Below are 18910 nucleotides of genomic sequence, written 5' to 3' on the forward strand. Positions count from 1 at the left end.
AGATATAGATAGATAGATTTTCTTTTTTTTTTTTGCAGTACTGGGGTTTGAACTCAGGGCTTATACCTTGAGCCACTCCACCAGTCCTTTTTCATGATTTCCCTGGGCTGGCTTCCAACTGTTGTCCTGATTTTAGCCTCCTGAGTAGCTAGGATTACAGGTATGAGCCACCTGTGCCTGGCTCAGAGGTATTTATAATTATTATTGGGTGGAACTGGGGTTTGAACTCAGGGCTTCATGCTTGCAAAGCAGGTGTTCTACCACTTGAGCCACACCTCCAGTCTCCAAGGTATATTTTTTAAGTGTAAAATCGGTTGGCATTTTTTATCATGTTAAGGTCACTGGTATAAGATGACGATCTCCTCAAAGAGAATGACCTGTGTTATTTCTTGGTACCCCAAGGCCTAGGAAAATGCCTGGCACAAGTACACACCCAAGAAATATTTTTCAAATCAATCTTCACTAAATTCTCAGAGAAGAATTCTTAGACATCTTTCAGACTATTTTCTTTAAAGGTGTATCAAAAATCAATCATTTTTAAATCGAGAAAATGTGAAAACAAACCTAATGTATTATATTATCATTTGTATGCTTTAAAACTGATTTACCTTAACAGCACTTATAGCTGTGTCAAGGGTTGAAACCTCATGGTCTTTGTGGGTGTCAGATACTTTGTCCATCGCAGAAATTGGGCTTTTGCAGGTGTAGCAATATGTGTCAACCTGGGACTTTTTCTGCTCTTTTTGTGCCCTCTCAGTTACAAGTTCAGGTGCCAATTGGTCTTGTTCTGTTCTCTCTCTGCCCAACTCTTTCTGTTCAGCAGACATACCTTGTTCCACCTCACTCACGAATTCATGTTCCCTGATGTGTACAAAGGATTCCGTTCCTTGAGATAAAGCATCTTCAGGTGTGCATTCTGAAAACAGTTCTTCAGATAATACATCTTGACTGACCACTTCATAGTTCAGGGATTCAGCAAATTCATATTCATCCTGCACAGGGCTGTTACGGCTCCTCTCCTCACTTGGCTGAGGTGGGATCAGAACTGTAGGTTCTTCTTGTGGTGTTTCTTGAATGTAAGTTGCACCAGATGCAAAGTCTTCCTCTGGGAAAGACACCTGTACCGGGACATTCAAATTGACCTCTGGACTTGCACTCCCTGCCTCATTACCCTGACTGCTTGACTCATCTACACTGCCCAGAACACGATGGGTGTCTTCAAATGGAATGGCATAGCTCATCTTCTGAGTGACCACTCTGACTTCCTCAGTGATGGCGGCTGGCCTCTGCATCGCCACATCATCACATGTCTCTGCGCGGCCTGCTGATTCTTCTGCCCTGGAAACGGGCTTCTGTTCTTCTAGACTATTCTCCCCACAAACAGCTCCAGGCTTCCCCCAAATTTCTCCTTCTGCAGCTACCAGTTGGTATGAATCATCTTTAACAACTGGTGTTTCTTCCAGACCTTGGCCTTGGTGCTTTTGAGTTACAGATATGTCATGGAGAATGTCATCTCTGATGTACTTCTCAGAATACATTCCTGTTCCGTCATCAATGTCAGAACGTCTGCTTGGAAGTGATGTCTCAGAATTCACACTGTCACCTTCAGAAGCTCTTTCCTCTCCTCTCTTTTTCTGTCCAACTGCCTCTTCATACAGATCCTTATATAAAAATGCAAGTGCAGGGGGTTCTTCCTTCTGGAAGAGCTCAGGATTCACAGCTTTGGCAGTGGGAGGAGACGTCTGGATTCTTGACAAAACTCCTTCCTCCACATCAAATAAAAGCGTCCCAGGTGACCTGGAGTCCACGTCTCTGTTTATGCTCCTTGAAGCTGTTCCACCAGCTGTGTTTTGGATGACCAAAGACTTTTGTGACTCTGGATGAGATAACTTGCTGTGGTCCTTTTCCAGCCCATAAAAACTTTCATCTAATTTCACCACGTCATATTCATGTTCTAGTTCCTGTGAACTTTCTGGGAAAGCTTCTTCCACAGCTTCTCCTGAGAGTTCCTCCTCCACGATTAATTTCCATGGAGCTTTCTGTTTTTCTGGGTCTGGGGAGATGTTATAATCAATCAAAGTATATTTTTCAAAATAATCCTCTTCACTGGGGATTGTGGTTTGAATAAAAACAAAATTGCCTGTCTCTGAATCTGTGGATGTCTCCTCTTTTGTTTTACCGGTTTCCTTTGGTTCATTTTCTTTCAGAGATGTAACTTTTCCCTCAGAATCTTCTAACTTGCTCTTTAATGTTTTATGGGAAGCAACTGCCTCACCGTCATCATGGAGAGATGTGGTTTTAAATGAGGCTTTCTCCTGCAAATATTCTAACTTGTCTTGCATTTTCTCACTTTCTTCCTGATCTACTGAAGGAATAAAGGCAGGAGCATGAATATTCAATATCTCACAGCCGTCAGAAATGATACTAAAGGCACTCTTCTGGTCTTCTGAAAGCCCAGGTGGCTTACTAGTCACTATAAACTCTTTGTCTTTTGCATATGTGTCTTCAGGTTCCTTGGACATTTCTTTAGTAGAAGTCATTTCATCATCAGTGATTGTTGCATTAATTATAAATTGAGCATAGTTGCTTTTTGCTGAAGAAAGTGGTTCACTTACATGGGCATCCTCCACAGTCTCCAAGTGGTGCTTTGAAACGAGAACAGATTGTTTAGGTATCTCAGATGGGTGATCTTTAAATGTTTGAATAGTGTGGATTGTTGGCCTATCTGGAGTCAATTCTGACCATGGCATTTCTGGTTTCTTCATTGTATTAATTTCTGGAGAAACTCCTAAAACAAGAGTTTGTGGTTTTACAGATGACAGCAAATATGGCGGTGTTTCTAAGTTCTTTGTTTCATCAGAAGGACGATCTAAAGTCCTTTCAGAGTCTTCAGGTAGAGATCCTTGCTTCATACTTTCAACTGAACCACCTTCAGAAAGTTCTGATACTGTGAACTGCCTCTTTTCGTCTTTGAGATCCGACATACCCCTGCTTGACTTTTCTAACACCAGATTTCCTTCCTCAGGTAAGGAGTAATTATCGGTTTCATCACGATGAGGAACCACAGGGAGGAATATGTTGGTTTTCTCCACCAAAACTTTACTTTCTTCTAATGCATGTGGTTGGGTTTCTACTGCTTTTCTTTCTCTGATTTCTTGGTGAGCTTCTGAGAACATGCTTTCTGATTTTTCAACAATTGATGGTGTTTTAGTAAATGAGAATGGTTGAATTTCACCCAAAGAGTGACCTAAAAAGACAGCTGATTTTTCAGGCACAGACCTGGCTATGGTCAAAGGAGAAGGCTGACTTTCCTGCTTATTCTTTCCTTTTGAAAGTACCTGTGACTGCTTTTCTTTTTCTTCTTCTCTCTCCTCCTCAGACCTTTCTTTGTGGTGCTCACTTGCATAGATGTGCTCCAGGCTAGCAGTGGTTTTTGATTCTTCCAGTTTAATAGGTCTAGATTCACATGTTACTTGCAATTTCTCTAGTTCTTTGTTTTCTCTGAGCTCTAAGGGGGCCACAGTTCCTTGTTTTTCTTCCAGCTCCTTCTTTTCTGCCAAGGCATATGATCTATCTTTCTCCTCCAATGGGTGTTTTATTTCCTTTTCAGAGTATTTCAAAGAAGAAGATTTGACCATCTCTTTCTTTAGTTTGTCCTCACCAAGATCAATTAAATGCCCTTTTGATTCTTCTACTGGCAGAATTATTGGCTCTGGCTTCTTTGGTTCCTTCATGATATTTTTACTTGCAAAGTCAGATGAAGCTGATTTTGGCTGTTGTGGCATCTTACCTACTTCGTCAAATGAAGACAGTGATTTATCCTTTTGATTACTGGTTGGCTCTTCCTTAAGAATATAAATATTCCATGTATCTGGTGGAGCAATTGCTGGCTTCTGGGGTCTTTTACGCTCAGTAGCATGAGGAGGAACATTTTTGGCTTCTTCCATAACCACTTTTTCACCACTTGGGGAATAAGGTTGAATTCCAAGATTTTCCTCACCATCAACAGAAGTAACTAAGTTTATGCCTATTTCCTCTGAATAGTCTGAGATTTCTTTCTTCCTATAATCTTCACTACATACCACAGAGTTGGATTCTGGCTGTTTTAAAACTTCTACATTCGATAAAAATGTGGGATTTTCTTTAAGGTCTTCACCATATTTAAGTAAAGTTCCTCTGCGTTCTTCAGCAGTTTCTGGTAATGAAAGATCTGCTGCTTTCTCAGTTGCTTTAACATCAGGGGGAACTGTATCTTTAGGCCCTGTCACAGTCACTGCTTTTTCTACAGAGGGACTTGGCTGAGTTTCTAAATCTTCTTTTTCAGCAACTTTGTTATCTGCAGTGCTTGATCCAAAAAATAAGCTAGACATCCATGATTTGAAAGATGAAATTCCTTTCTTTCCCTTTTCCTCAGGAAGACCTTGTTCAACCACCTTTGGTTTCTCAGGCAGTTTCTTTTGTGTCACTTCGAGTGTTACCAGTGGTTGAGGTCCTTCATTTTCTTGGAGTGAGAAGACAGGTTTTCTTTCTGTGGGTATTTCCACTTCAGGAGCTGGTTTCCTTCCCTCACTAGCATCACCTACAACCTTTGACTGAACCATTTTTGGTTCCTCTGATGGCTTTTCTCCAGGTGGAGGAGGAATGCACCTGTGCATTCGTTTTTCGTTGTCAAATGCAGCTTCTGAAACTTCTGCCAGGAAATGGGCTGCTTTAACAGGAGAGGGGATAGTTTCTGGCTTTACCTCTTCCAATGATGGGCCAGACATTGGTTTCTGGAAGGTACTTTCAGGAGGTAGTTTGATTTCTTCCTGGCTCTCTGCTTTGCAAGGCCTAGAAAATTCTGTGTTTGCTTTCTCCAATATCAAGCTTTCAGTCTCCATGAAAGAACTGATCTGCCTCCCCTGTGCCATGTTTCTCTCTCCACTCTCAGCTGGAAGTAGAGAGCTTGGTTCTTGGGTCAGCTTCATTTCTTCAGAAAAGTCAGTTTTCGTGGATAAGGTGTCTATATGACCACTGGAGGCACTGGGAGCATATACTGGCTCTTGTGATAAGTGAGATTCTTCAGCAGAATGTGGCTGTAACTGCTTTCTCATTTCCTCATCTGATGGGGCAGCCTTGAACTGCTGTGTCATCAGAACTTTGCTGCCCAAGGAACCCAGCTGCACAGACCCTCTTACTCTTTCTTCATGAGGCTCAGCCAAAGTTTCTGGCTTTTCTAATACCCACTTATCATCCTTTGGAAAAGTAAGGGACTCTTCAGTCTTTGTTTCTTGAACATCTGCAGGCTCAGCTGTCATAAATGGTTTCGATTGTTCCAAAGGCAAATTCTCCAAACCCTCTTTCATAAATAAAAATTGTTCGGCACTCAGGTCTGGCTTATCTGCAGAAGAGCTGCTCACATCAAGAAGTTTAACAGCTTGATCTGAATGAAGTGCTTTTTCAGGCTTCTTTTCTTCCACAAGGAGGTCAGAAGAAGCAAACCCTGATGGTTCTGCAGCAGACACATGGACTTCTCTGTTTTCTTCATTTCCTTCCCCTCTCCCCCTAAGCCCAGCTAGGCCCTTTTCTAAAACAGAATCTTTGGTTTCAGTTATCAGAGATTTTATTGACTCTGTACTAACAGGCCCACTTTGCCTACCTAAACCACCAGTGGATACTGACCCAACTCTTGGTAAATCTGGTAATTGGGGTGCCTTCTCTTTCTTCTCAAGCTCCAAAGGGAGCTCTGGCAGAGAAAGGCCAAGTTTTCCAGACAGGAAATCTCCCTGCACTGAAGAGGTGTTCTCCCTTGCCTGTTTGTTCTGATCATCCCCGAGGGTCGGGGCTAAATCTTCTGACACGAAATTTTCAAACTTGGGAGATGAACTGGTTGTCTCCTCATTTTTGCCTTTTGGAACTACATATTCAGGTACAGACGGCACATTTTGTGATGAGGGAAGTTTGGTTTCTTCTTTCTTTACGTCACCACTTAGGTCGACCAAAAGTGGAGATTCAGGCCTTGATACCTCTGAAGCAGACACCAGGTTCTTTTTCTGTGGTGAAACTGAACGTTTAGAGTCAAGGACTGTAGAAAATGAAAGACCTTGTTTGTCTTCTACTCTCGTTTTTTCAGAAACATCTGAATGCTGGGATGACAATTTGGATACTAGCAAACCAGGTTTAAATTCTTCAGTTTCTGCTTCTGACAAAATAGAATGTTCTGATATAGAAGATGTATTTAGAGGAGAATCTAATTTAATTTCTTTCTCCAATTCTGACCAAGCTGAACCTTTGGATAAAGAAGTTTCAATGAGAGAGGAAGCACTTTTAATTGCTACCTTTTCTTCTTCAAGAAGGGAATGCTCATCTATAGATGTCATGGTTGGTGGTAAGTCACATCCTAATTCACCCTCTCCCACTTTTGTTAAGCCTGGATGTTCTACAGGGGTGTCAAGAGATGAATCTGTCAGCATTTCTTCTCTTACTAACTTGGTTAAGCTTGAATCAAGCTTGATTACAGGTGCTGAGGTTGTTAAGTAGTTGGGTTCAGTTTCTTTCTTTATTTCTTCTGACAAAGCTGAAAGTGTCAGTGCAGGTGGACCGTGTTCAACTTCCTTTTCTATTCCTGATGAAGCTGAATGAAGCTCTCTTGTTATTTTGGAATTATACTTCTCTTCCGTCTTCATTCCAGATAAAACCTCAGGCCCAGAAATAGATGTTTCCTTTGGAGGTGAATCTGGTTTTGCTACTTCAGGCTCATTCTTTGACAACATTCTCTGTTCTAGTTCAGAAGTCACAGTTGGAGCTAAATTGGGTTTAACAACCTTCTTTGGCTCATCTGCCAAGTCAGGCAAGACTGAATATTTCATCCCAGGCCCTGGAACATTTGGAGGCTGAGGCTCCAGTTTTTGATCCTGTGCTACATGTGCAGTGGCTTCTTGAGAATCAGGCACAGTTTCTTCTTTTCTGACTTTTGGCAAAGCCATCTGTTCCTCTGCAGCTTTTAGAGTGAGTGATGCTTCCGGTTCCTGTTCTTTCTTTGCATGAACTGAATAAGGTGAAACTGAAAACTGAGATATGGGCAGAACAGGTTCCTTTGCCACTGATGAATGTGCAGGTAAAGAAGCAGGTGCTGGGACTGCTGATGAACTGGTCTTAATTTCTCCCTTCTCCAATCCACTGGTCAAAAATGGTGGACCCACACCTTCAGGCTCAGATGATTGAGCTTTCTGCTTATGTGCCAAAATGAGATATTCAGATACAGATGCTGACATTGTTTGAGCATCTGGCTCAAGTTCTGCTTGGTCTGCTTTACTGGCTGAAGGTGCAGACATGAAAGGGAAAGGCTCTGCTTTTTGCTCCTGGGGGACATCGAAATGCTCAGGCACGGGTGTAGAGGCTGTGGATCCCATCTCTTCCTCCTCTGCTTCTGAAGAGTAGGAATATCCCGAAGCAGACCTCAAAGTGAATAGTGAATCCAGTTCAATGTCATTTTTTCCTCTTTCTGGGATTCTATAGGGTGGAATTGAAACTTGTGATGCTGAGTCTGGAGAAAAAAGTTCAGCTTCTTCTGTATCTTCATCTGACAAAATAGTGTGCTCAGATGGTGATGTCAAACACATTGGAGAGTCACATTCAAGTTCCCTTTTCTCTGCTTCCTGAGTTGCATAGGGTGAGAATGAGAATTCTGACACAAAAGCAGAATCTGGAGAAAAAGGCCCAATGTCTTCTTGCTCTTGCTCAGATAGATCCACTGGGGAGGGGGGGGCTTTTAGATGTAGAGGGGATCTTAGGACAAAGTCTTCTTTCTGGGGCTCTGGTGTTGCATATGGCGGTATTGAAAATTCAGAAGCTGATGTGGAAGAGGGTGAATAACGCTCTGTTTCTATTGTCTCTTCTGATAGTACCACACGTTCTTCAGATGGGGTGGCTGAAAGTGGTGGGACCTGGCATTCAGAAGTGATCTCAGGGGTGTGTGGTGGGAAAGAATGTTCAAGTGCAGAGGCCTCATCTGGGGAATGAGATCCAGTGTCCTCCTTCTCTTCTTCTGATAGAATCAAGGACTCGGACATGCCTTTTGGTTTGAATTGGGGCACATCATCAATTATTTTCTTTAGTGACTCCTGTGCTGCATTTGGTGGAACTGAGGATTTGGAAGTCAGTTTTGAATCTGGTATGAAATGCCCTCCTCTTAGCTCCTCTTCTGATAGGACCACATGTTCCAACACAGCAGCAGGAGGCAGTGGTACTTGGTAATCAGAAGTCGTCTCAGTTGTGGATGGTGAGAGAGAGTGTTCAGGAGAGGCTGCAGTGGGACAATATGGCCCAGTGTCCTCCTTCTCTTCTTCTGATAGAATCAAGGACTTGGAAATGCCTTTTGGTTTGAATTGGGGTACATCAATTATTTTCTTCAGTGACTCCTGTGCTGCATTTGGTGGAACTGAGGATTTGGAAGTCAGTTTTGAATCTGGTGTGGAATGCCCACTTCCCAGCTCCTCTTCTTCTGATAGGATTATGTGTTCCAAGGTAGCAGTAGCAGGCAGAGGTGCCTGGCATTCAGAAGTCGTCTCAATTGTGGATGGTGAGAGAGAGCGTTCAGAGGAAGAGGCTGCAGTGGGGGGATATGATTCAGTGTCCTCCTTCTCTTTTGATAGAACCATGAACTCAGAAACACCTTGGGATTTCAATGGGGAGTTATCGTCAATTGTTTTCTTCAGTGACTTTTGTGTTGCATGGGATGGAATTGAGTACTCAGAAGCAGAAGTGGAATCTGGTGTGTGATGCCCACTTTCCGAGGCCTCATCCCCTGAGGCGTGTTCTGAGGTAGCGGTTGAGAACAGTGGGGACTGGCCTTCAGAGGGCCTCTCGGTGGCGGGTGGTGAGACCGCAGCTAGGGAGTAAGGCGCAAACTCCTCATTCTCTTCATCTAACAAAGCCGCAAGTTCAGATACAGCAGTGGACGGAGAAACTGCCTCAACTTCTTGCTTCTCTAGTTCATAGTTCAGATCCTGTGGAATGGAATACTCAGATACAAAAGCAGAATCGGTGGAAACAGACCCATTTTCCTCTCTTTCTTCCTCAGACAAAGTGACATGTTCAGATGGGGACATTGCCCGTAATGGTGGAACAGGCTCCTCTTCTTCATGCTCTACTTCAGGGAACAAACGTGCTGGCAAGGACTTCTCAGAAACCAACGGACTTTCTGGGTAATCAAGTTCTATGATCTCTTCTGCTAAATTAGAATCCTCAGGTTCAGCCATAGCAGCCACTGGCAGGGACGTTTCTATTTCTTCTTTCTCTGGTTCTTGTAATGCTAGAGAGATGGATGGCTCAGGCATGTGTTCCTCCTTCTCTCGTTGGACACTGGGATGGAGAGGGGTCAGGGGCTCAGAGGCTGGTTCTGCCCTTTCTAGTGAAGCCAGTTCCAGCTCTTCCTCAACTGGCTCAAACTCTTCCGGGACAGATGGTGCCAGACCTGCTGACCGGGTCTCCAGAGAATCCTCTGCCTCCAGTGACATGGAGTGGTCAGCAGAATGCATGTCTTCCTTCTTTACCTCAGCAACCAAAGCTGGGGAGATCCAAGAGTCATTCTCTGAAGATTCAAGTCCTTGAGAATCAGGCTCAAGCTCTTCCTTTGCTGTTTCCAGTAACGCAGAGGTAGGTGTTTCTGGTGGCAGGGAGGAAGGCTCTGTTTCATGGGTTTTTGCTTCCTCACCTGCCTGTTGTGGCATTGATTGTGGAGGCCTGAGCTGTACTTCTGCTGTGTCATCACTTGAATAAGAGGAAACTGTGTGCTTGGTTGTAGATGTGGTGTCGAGGGGTGAATCAACGTAAATTTTCTTTTGATCCTCATGACTGAACAATGAGGTCAGGGACTTTGATCCTGTTGAAAGAGCACCTCTCCAAAGTGGGGCGGGATTTCTCACTTCATCATCTTCTTTGCTATGGGCTACTGATCTACCTGTTTTGAAAACTATGTTAGAATCATGACTTTCCAAATCTGGCTCTAGACTAATAGATGCATCTTTTCCTTTCCTGTAATGTATTTCTTTAATTACATAACCCTTTGGCAATGTTCCATAAAATTGTAGAGGAATTAATTCTTCTTTAACTGAATTAAACATCTTAATTTTATATTGTACTGTTCCTATGTAGACTGGCCTTAACACTAATGGCTTATGTTCTTTGTATATTGCCCCAGTAATAGGCGGTGTATTTGAGGTGGTCTTGTTTTTTCTTGTTTTATCATAAATCCCAGTAGATGACTTCTCTTTCTCAGTGGCTAGTACCTGGCTGTCTGAAATTAATGGATTGTCTTTTTTGTTTGCTGGAACATCTTGAGATGCCAAAGAATTTTGCTTTTTGCTGCCTTTCCGACGCAATGATGGTGAGCCATGCTTTGACTTACGAGTTCTTTTCCGAGACTTTTTAACTCCATCTATGATAAAGGAAACATTTCTTGGAGGAGAATTCACAGTTAACCCTTCCAGACTACACACACCAGAAGTCTGACTTTCTTCTGAGGCCCAAGGAGTGGAAGATCTACTTGAGTTGGTCTCCCAGGTTATTCCACTGTCTTCCCGTTGAACTGTCACCATGGTAAAGGAGGGGTCAGAGATGATACACTCTTGCCTGGTCTTGCCCTCTTCATCCTGGTCTGATAACCTATAGTAAATAATAATGATCAATAATTATATACTATAGTAATAAAATAACACTCATATTAGTTATTAGAATAATAAGTAAATATACTTCAGCAAGTAAAGGATTAATGTGAAAATATAGAGATCAATGTTGCCATCTACATTGAAAATAGGGATGTATATAAGATAAACTTTGAAAGTTATGTCAGAGGAGTGGCAGAGTGGCTCAAGTGATAGAGTGCCTGCCTAGGAAATGTGAGGCCCTGAGTTCAAGCCCCAATACTGCCAAAAGAAAAAAGGAGAAAGAAAGAAAGCTTTCATGACAAAATTTTGTACTGGTGGCATGGCTCAAGTGGTAGAGTGCCCATCTAGCAAGTGTAAAAGCCTTGAGTTCAAATCCCAGTACCATCAAAAAAATTTAAAAAGTTATGTCAAGATACCCAATATAATAATGCATCTCCAGAATGACTCAATATTGCCTGATTCAAAAAAAGCTGAAGTTCACTTCAGCACCTTCCTCCCACTGGACTGCCCTCTTGAGCTCTCTATGGCTCACCAGTCACTGAGGCTCACTGGAGTCTCCAGGACTCTCCTCATGACTCTTGCACCTGTGTCCTCTTTTTCACCATGTCACCTGCAAACCTTGTTTTGTACCACTCCACTCCTACATTATTGTCATCAGCTTCCTAACTGGTCAGCTGGAATCACACTGGCCTCTTTCCTTCCCCACCCTCACCCACTCCTGCCCATCTTTCCAGACCAGCTAACATTTTTATCATGCTACTCCTCACTTAAAAAAACCTCTGTAAACTTTTCATACTCAAAGGGGAAAAAGGCTCAAAATCCTTACCTCTCTGTGCCCTATCTAACTTTGTTTCTGAGCACCCAACCCCCTACACCTACATGGTTAATTTCTGTTTTAACCACTATCATGTGCTACATAATGACATATTGGTCAACAATGGACCACACACCATGGTACCAGGAGATTATAATGCAACTGGAAAATTCCTGCTACCTAGTGTCACTGTAGCTGTCATGATGTCATCATTCAATGCAGCACTCACAGTTTTGTGATGATGCTGGTAGAAATAAAGCTACTGCCCTGTGAGCCGTGTAAAGTATAACACATACAGTTATGTACAGCACATAATACTTGATAATGAGAATAAACCATGTTGCTGTTTTCTATATTTGCTATACTATGCCCTCTACTTTAAAAAGTGCACTGTAAAGGCTGGAGACGGGGCTCAGTGATAAGTCATTTGCCTAGCATAGGAGAGGCCCTGGGTTCAATTCCCAGCACCACAAAAATCATTTATTGTAAAATCATAGGCCAACTTATACCACAGCAGCCTTGTACATCTTGTGTTTACTGCATCTCTAAATTGCATTAGGAGACCACCTGCTGGCTGAGGGTATGGCTCAAACAGTAGAGGGCTTCCTTACGTGGCAAGTGTGCAAAGCCCTAGGTTCAATCCCCAGTACCACCAAAAAAAAAGGTCGTATGCAGTGATTGAACTCTACCATTCTGGTTTATGTAAATATACAGTGTGAGGTTCGTACAACAATGAAATCATCAAATGATGCATTTCTCAGAAACTAAGTGTATATAATTCACTATCCAGTAAATATATCATGGAAAGGCTGAGTCATTATAAAGGAACAGCATTGAATAAAACATAGATGACAAAAACTGCCAGCCTGCTGTGCTTCTCTCTTGTCACCTGTAAAACAGGGAGAATGAGGGACCTTACATGTGAAATGCAAAGCAAAAGTGTCTGGCATGTAGTTGGTGCTCAATAAATGCTACCTATGATGGGCCTGCCATACAATCCTTGGACTACATACAGATCAAAGAAACCTGGGCATGGTCATTTTTAACTGCTAGAGATGTTTAGAAAGGTTGTCTCCTTAGACTGCTCTCATTTCTCCTCTGAAAGGGCGAGCTTTGGCTGCCCCTTCCCCTGCCATCAGGCCTATCTCCCAAACTGCAGCATTCTTTTGTAGATTTTCCCTTTCCCTCTACCTTGCCTGCGCTTATGTTCCTCCATTTAGAATACTTACCCCACATACTCCACCTTTTCTTCATATCTAAATTCTATCTGTCCTTCAAAACTCAGTTTAAAACTTTCACTGTAACTTCCTGACCAAGTAGGCAGCCATGCTGGCCATCACATCAAAACATTAAGTTGGAAATTGAAATTCCAAGTTAAAAACACTGAGCACAAATATTACATTAAAGTACTAAGGTGTTGGGGCTTTTTTAAGCACATGGAATTTAGCTCTCTTTTTAACTCCTTAGTTTTGTCATCAGTCACTGCTTTCATCAGTGGTGCTTAACTCAGGAACACTTTAGAAACAACCAGGAGGAGCTTTATAAAAATGCTGACACCCCGTGCTCCTCAGCACAGAGCTCTGATTTAAGTGTGCGAGGGTAGAGTCTGAGCATTGTTGTTTTTATGTTTTAAAAGCTTCAGGTGACTTGAATATACATCCAAAGTTGAAAATCACTGGTCTAAACAATCCTAGCTCCAAAATTGAGCACACACCATTCTTGCTTCCTCTGCATTGTCCTGGTGTGTTGGGTTTGGCTGAGGACCAGGATCCTAAGTCCCTGCAGAGACATCCCACTCCTCTTTGTTAAATTTCAGCATTTCCCCACCAGTCTACTGCAAAGGGTTTGGATGTGCTGAGACCTTGGTCTCTTTAGCTCCCAGCACAGCCAGGTGGAAGCCAAAGCCCTGACAACTAGTCTGCATTAGCAGGTAGTCTCATCTACTCACCTCAGTGGACTATAAAAACAGCATTTTCTATACACTCGCTGAGTGAAAAGCATTGGGAACAGTGGGAAGGAATCTTTTCTCCATTTTCCTGGCAACTCTGCTCTCTCTTATTTGTTTTAATATTAAACTACAGAACTTAACTAGAAATTAATCTTGGTCCTGGACTGCATCTTACTTTGAACTGTTTTTTAGACTCTTTTACATACCTAATTAATTAAAGTTATTCCTCAAAATTTTCAACTCTTACTATACTTTTTCCCTTTTGTGTCACTTAACAGAAATAGGATGAAATTAAAAATGAAGGTTATGACATGCATCTGGGAAGTCAGCATTTGGAATGCCCGTAACTGTGGTAGCATTAAAAAAGCAATTATAAATTCGATTTAAAGCTCATTATTGATTGTAAATTCAGTGTACCCAACCAGAGACATTTTCATTACTAGCTAGGATGAATTCAAGAGTGCTGAGCAAATGGTAGTCATAAGAAGGCAGAGCCCTACTGAGGCAGACTCAATCAATCACTTGCTTATTCAATCACAGAATATTTCTGCATTTAATGGACTTTTATTAAGTTTAGATAGTAGGAATACTATAAAGACACAGAATCTTCTTTTAAGAAACTCAAATCTAATGACGACACAGAGCTAAACATTTCAATATAGTGTGATAGGTATGACTACAGAAGACAGCCAAGGTCCAGTGGGGGACACAGAAAGGGAAGGCTTCACAGAGGGATGATGTTTGAGTAGGGTTATAGAAGAAATAGGAGTTTGCCAAACGGGTGAAGTGGTGCTATGAGAATGAGGAGGTTATGCCAGGAAATGTCACATGATATGCAAAATATACATATGAATAAACAGTCTGATTCACAAAGTTGAATGACCATCAGGAATCAGAGAGTGACCATAGTAGACTGTGGAAGGCCTTAGCCCAAGAATTCATGCTATACTCCATCCAAAGAAACAATGTCCTACATTAACAGAAGGGAAATGCTCCCAGAATTGCTTCTTACTCACAACACAAGTGCTCTCATGTATGTACACATCAGCTGTTATGATGAGGATACTGGCTGCGAAGATCATCTCATCCATTCACCCCTTGACTGCATCCTCACAAAGCAACCTTTTGATTAAGACTTGGTTTCCCATAGAGATTTATCTAAGGGAGTAGGGTGAGGCAAATCTAATGATTCTCCCACCCTTTCAGAGTTGGGTAAGGAGAAGGTTCAGCAAAGAATAGACTGACACCAGAGATAAGCACCAAAGGCTCCTTTTGAGGACAGCCTTTATCTGATTATAGACATTTCCGTGAACTGTGAATTTGTTAAGATAGTTTTTTAAGCATCATGAATCAATGTTAAATTTTATTAAGTTTTTATGCAACTATGAAGATAATCATAGTTTCTCCTTTATCCTGTTAATGTGGTAAAATATAGTGATTAATACTCAGATGTCAAACTCACCTTAAACTCCTGAATTGAACTCAACATGACTGTGAATCATACATTTTATATAATGCTAGGTTTGGTTATAACATTTATTTAGGAATTTTGCTTTCATGTTCATGAATATTGTTGGACTGCAATCTTCTTGCTTATAACATGCTTGTCAAATTTTCATGCCAAGATGGTGTTGCTACATAAAACAGCACTTGGGAGACACAGGCAGTAGGATCTCAAATTCAGGGCCAGCCCAGGCTACATAGTGAAACTGTCTTACAAAAGAAGAGTTTGTTGCATATTGCATTATTTCTTCTGTAAGTACTTGGTAGGATTTCTTGAATTTCTTTGAACCTGGAGTCTTCTTCATGTTAAGATACTTAGTTAATAATTTATTTAATAATTAAGTGACTTCAGATTTTTATGTTATTTTTTGTATTTTTTTAAGTGGTGTTAGCATTTGAACTCAGGGCCTCATGCTTTCTAGGCAGGCACTCTACCACTTGAGTCACTTCACTAGCCTACTTTTTAAAATTTTTAAAGAATTTATCTACTTCACCTTGTTTATTTTTTAACTCACTGAATTAAAATTGTTAATGATGTCCTTTAAAGGTCTCTTGAATGTTTGTAAGATTAAAATTTCAGCCACTTTTTTCATTCTTGGTTTGATTATGTCTCAATTTTTTAAAATAAGGATTGCCAAAGCTTATCAATTTTATTAATATTTTCAAATAAATTGTGGCTTTATTGATTTTTTTGGTTTCATGAATATCTTTTCTTTCTGTTTCTTTTCTTTGCCTTTCTTTGGATTTAATTTGCAGTTATTTTTCTACCTTTTTTAGATAAATTCTGGTGCCTTTAATTTCTAAACTTTTTCATTTTCTAACATGTAAAACCAAAGTTACATACTTCTCTTTAAGTACAGTTTTAGATGTACCAAAATATTTGTCTGTAGCATTTATTATTAATGTTGAAATGTTTTAAACATTCTTTGTGACTTCTTATTTGTTCTGTAAATTATTTAAAAATCTATTTCTTAATTTCAAAATACATGAGAATTGTCAAGTTATCTTTTCATTAGTACTTTCTAATTTAATTGGATTGTGAACAGAGAATTCATTTTGTATTAAGATATACTTTTAAATTTGTTGAGACTGGCTTTAAGGCTTTATGATCATTTAAAAAATGTTTTTGTGTTCATGAAAAGAACTTATGTCTGTAGTTTTTCAGCTATGGATTACGTATGTCAAGTAAGTCAGGCTTATTAGTTATGTTATTAAAATCTTTTTATCCTTAGTGATATTTTTATCTGCTTGTTCTAAGACAGAAAGATGTATTAACATTTCCTACTATAATTATAGATTTGTCACTCCTTGTAGTGCTGTTAACATTTCATTTATATATTTTGAAACTTCATAAATAGATATGTATTTGGAGTAGCTACATCATCTTGGAAAATTTAACATTTCATCATAATAAAAACTCCTTTATCTATAGATAATGACTTTGTCTAATGTATCAACATATTAATACTGATAAAGATTTGCTTTGAATATTAATAAAGCTATATGCTATCTTTTGGCTAATATTACATGGTATACCTTTTGCATTTTTTATTTTTAACCTTTGTTTATATTTATATTTTAGATGGGTCTCTTATAAGCAGTATATAGTTACCCACTGTGATAGTTGAAATGGAGTATTTTAGTCCATTTACAGTTAATATAAATACCATCATATTTAGAGTTAAGTTTTCTGTCTTGTTATTTGTTTTCTATTTGTAAGACTTATTTCATGTTCCATTTTCTCCCATTCTTGACTTATTTTGAGTTGAATATTTTTTATTATTCCATTTCCTCCCTATTAGCTTGTCAGTTACATTCTATTTTACTATTCTTTTAGTGATTACTCCAGAAATTGCAATATGCAAACTTGACTCCTTCATGTCTAACATAAATTGGTATGTTTACCTCTTCCCAGACAATACAAGTATCATGAACCGCTTTAATTGCAACCGGAATGTCACTGCAATTGAAGCCTATAAATGTTTTTAAGTTTCACAAGACATAATAACATTTACTGTTTTAAATTATCAATATTATTGAGCACCTACCTAGCAAGCATGAGCCCTGAGTACAAATCCTAGTGCTTCCAAAATAAACTAATAAAATTGTCAATATTCAGTATTTAGTTAGATTCTTCTAGACACTGAACCTTTTTATCATACTTCACTCATTCCTGTACCTCTGAGATACTTTCTGAAATCATTTTCCTCCACCCTGAAGAATTTCCTTTAGTATTTCCTCTGGTGTGAATTTTACAGTGACAAATCCTTACTACTTTTTGCACAAAAAGTCTTGTATACCCTCCTTCTTGAAGACTTTATTTTTTTTAGGATATAAAATTTCACAAACCCCAGTACCACCAGAAAAAAAAAAATCTAGGTTGTCTTCTGTCATCCATTGTTTCTGTTGATAAACTAGCTGTCAGTATAACTGCTACTTTTTTTGAAGGTAATCTGAACTTTCCCTCCTACAAACCCCCAGCTATTTGGGGAATTTGGGTGTTGTCTTCAGTTTTCAGGAAGTTACTTTCATATGCTTAGGCATCTTATATGGCTTGATGTTTGTGTGGGTTCTTGAGTTTGTGGATGAATGTCTTTCATCACTTTTGAAAGACTGTCAAACATACTCTATTCACCTATTGCTTCTGCCGCACTGTCTCTTTTTTCTTCTAAGATTACAATTTTCCATAAATTATAACTCATCATATCCTACCTTTGAATAGTCTTTTTTATTATTTTTATTATCATACATTAACAGTACAAGGGGGTTCCATTGTGATAATGCCATAGATCATACAGTGTACTTTGAACAAGTTCACCCCTTCTATAATATTCCCTTTATACCCTTCCCTCCCTCCCCCGTTTTGCAAACAGTGTTTGATGGGCTTCATTACACTTTTATTTTGTATTTTTTGTGTGTTTCTTCTAATATATCATCCAGTATCTGTCTAAACTGCCTACAAAACCATCAAATGTGTTTATTTTTATTATATTTTAAGTTCTAGAATCTCCATTCTTTTTTTTTTTTTAGTGTTAGCAATTCACTTTTTATTTATTTATTTATTTATTTATTTTTTCATTTTTCTTTTATTATTCATATGTGCATACAAGGCTTGGTTCATTTCTCCCCCCTGCCCCCGCCCCCTCCCTTACCACCCACTCCGCCCCCTCCCTCTCACCCCCCTCAATACCCAGCAGAAACTATTTTGCCCTTATCTCTAATTTTGTTGTAGAGAGAGTATAAGCAATAATAGGAAGGAACAAGGGGTTTTGCTGGTTGAGATAAGGATAGCTATACAGGGCATTGACTCACATTGATTTCCTGTGCATGGGTGTTACCTTCTAGGTTAATTCTTTTTGATCTAACCTTTTTTCTAGTACCTGTTCCCCTTTTCCTATTGGCCTCAGTTGCTTTAAGGTATCTGCTTTAGTTTCTCTGCGTTAAGGGCAACAAATGCTAACTAACTTTTTAGGTGTCTTTTTTTTTTTGTTTCCAGTTCTCTGACAAGTTCTGTCTTGTATTTCCATGCCTCCATTCCTATAAATAAGTTACACATTATGTAAGAATTATCCTTCTACAGAAGTCCTTCCCCTTCCCCAGAAGTACAGGTCTGAATAAGCATTACTCTTTGTGAGATGAGAGCTTAAACGATTGGGTGTGCTTTGCTATCCCATGTCTAACTTATATTTGCACTCTGTGTCCATGCCCCATTGTTGGTGGGGAGGGAATGTGATGCTGTCTGGATGGCATTTTTTGTAGATTTGCTGGTGATATTCTTATCTCCAACTGTTAAACTAACATTCTATTTTCTACACTTGATTTTGTGAGTGGTATTAGTCTAAATCAGTTCTCAAAAGGCAAATTCCACTAAATGTGCTGGAAAATATAATTTCTGATGCTCCAGAAGGAAAGATCAGGTCTAGAATCTGGTGGCCATGATCAAAACTCCCTCTGCTTCCCTTGGCTCTTTGCCTAGATACCTCTCTCTCTCTTCTCTCT

At 40.0% G+C, this 18910-nt stretch overlaps 1 protein-coding gene across 1 annotated transcript in view; it reads right to left on the reverse strand.

Annotated features, from left to right (window-relative positions):
• The window catches only part of Cmya5 (cardiomyopathy associated 5), a 96600-nt gene that overhangs the window by 44895 nt on the left and 32795 nt on the right, over positions 1-18910 (reverse strand). Inside the window, exon 2 of the mRNA XM_074077219.1 lies at positions 609-10644. Within this exon, the coding sequence (XP_073933320.1) occupies positions 609-10644 (10036 nt within the window). The remainder of the gene's footprint in view (positions 1-608; positions 10645-18910) is intronic.

The sequence above is a fragment of the Castor canadensis genome, chromosome 6, assembly GCF_047511655.1.
Source record: "Castor canadensis chromosome 6, mCasCan1.hap1v2, whole genome shotgun sequence".
In the NCBI taxonomy this organism is placed as follows: domain Eukaryota; kingdom Metazoa; phylum Chordata; class Mammalia; order Rodentia; family Castoridae; genus Castor; species Castor canadensis.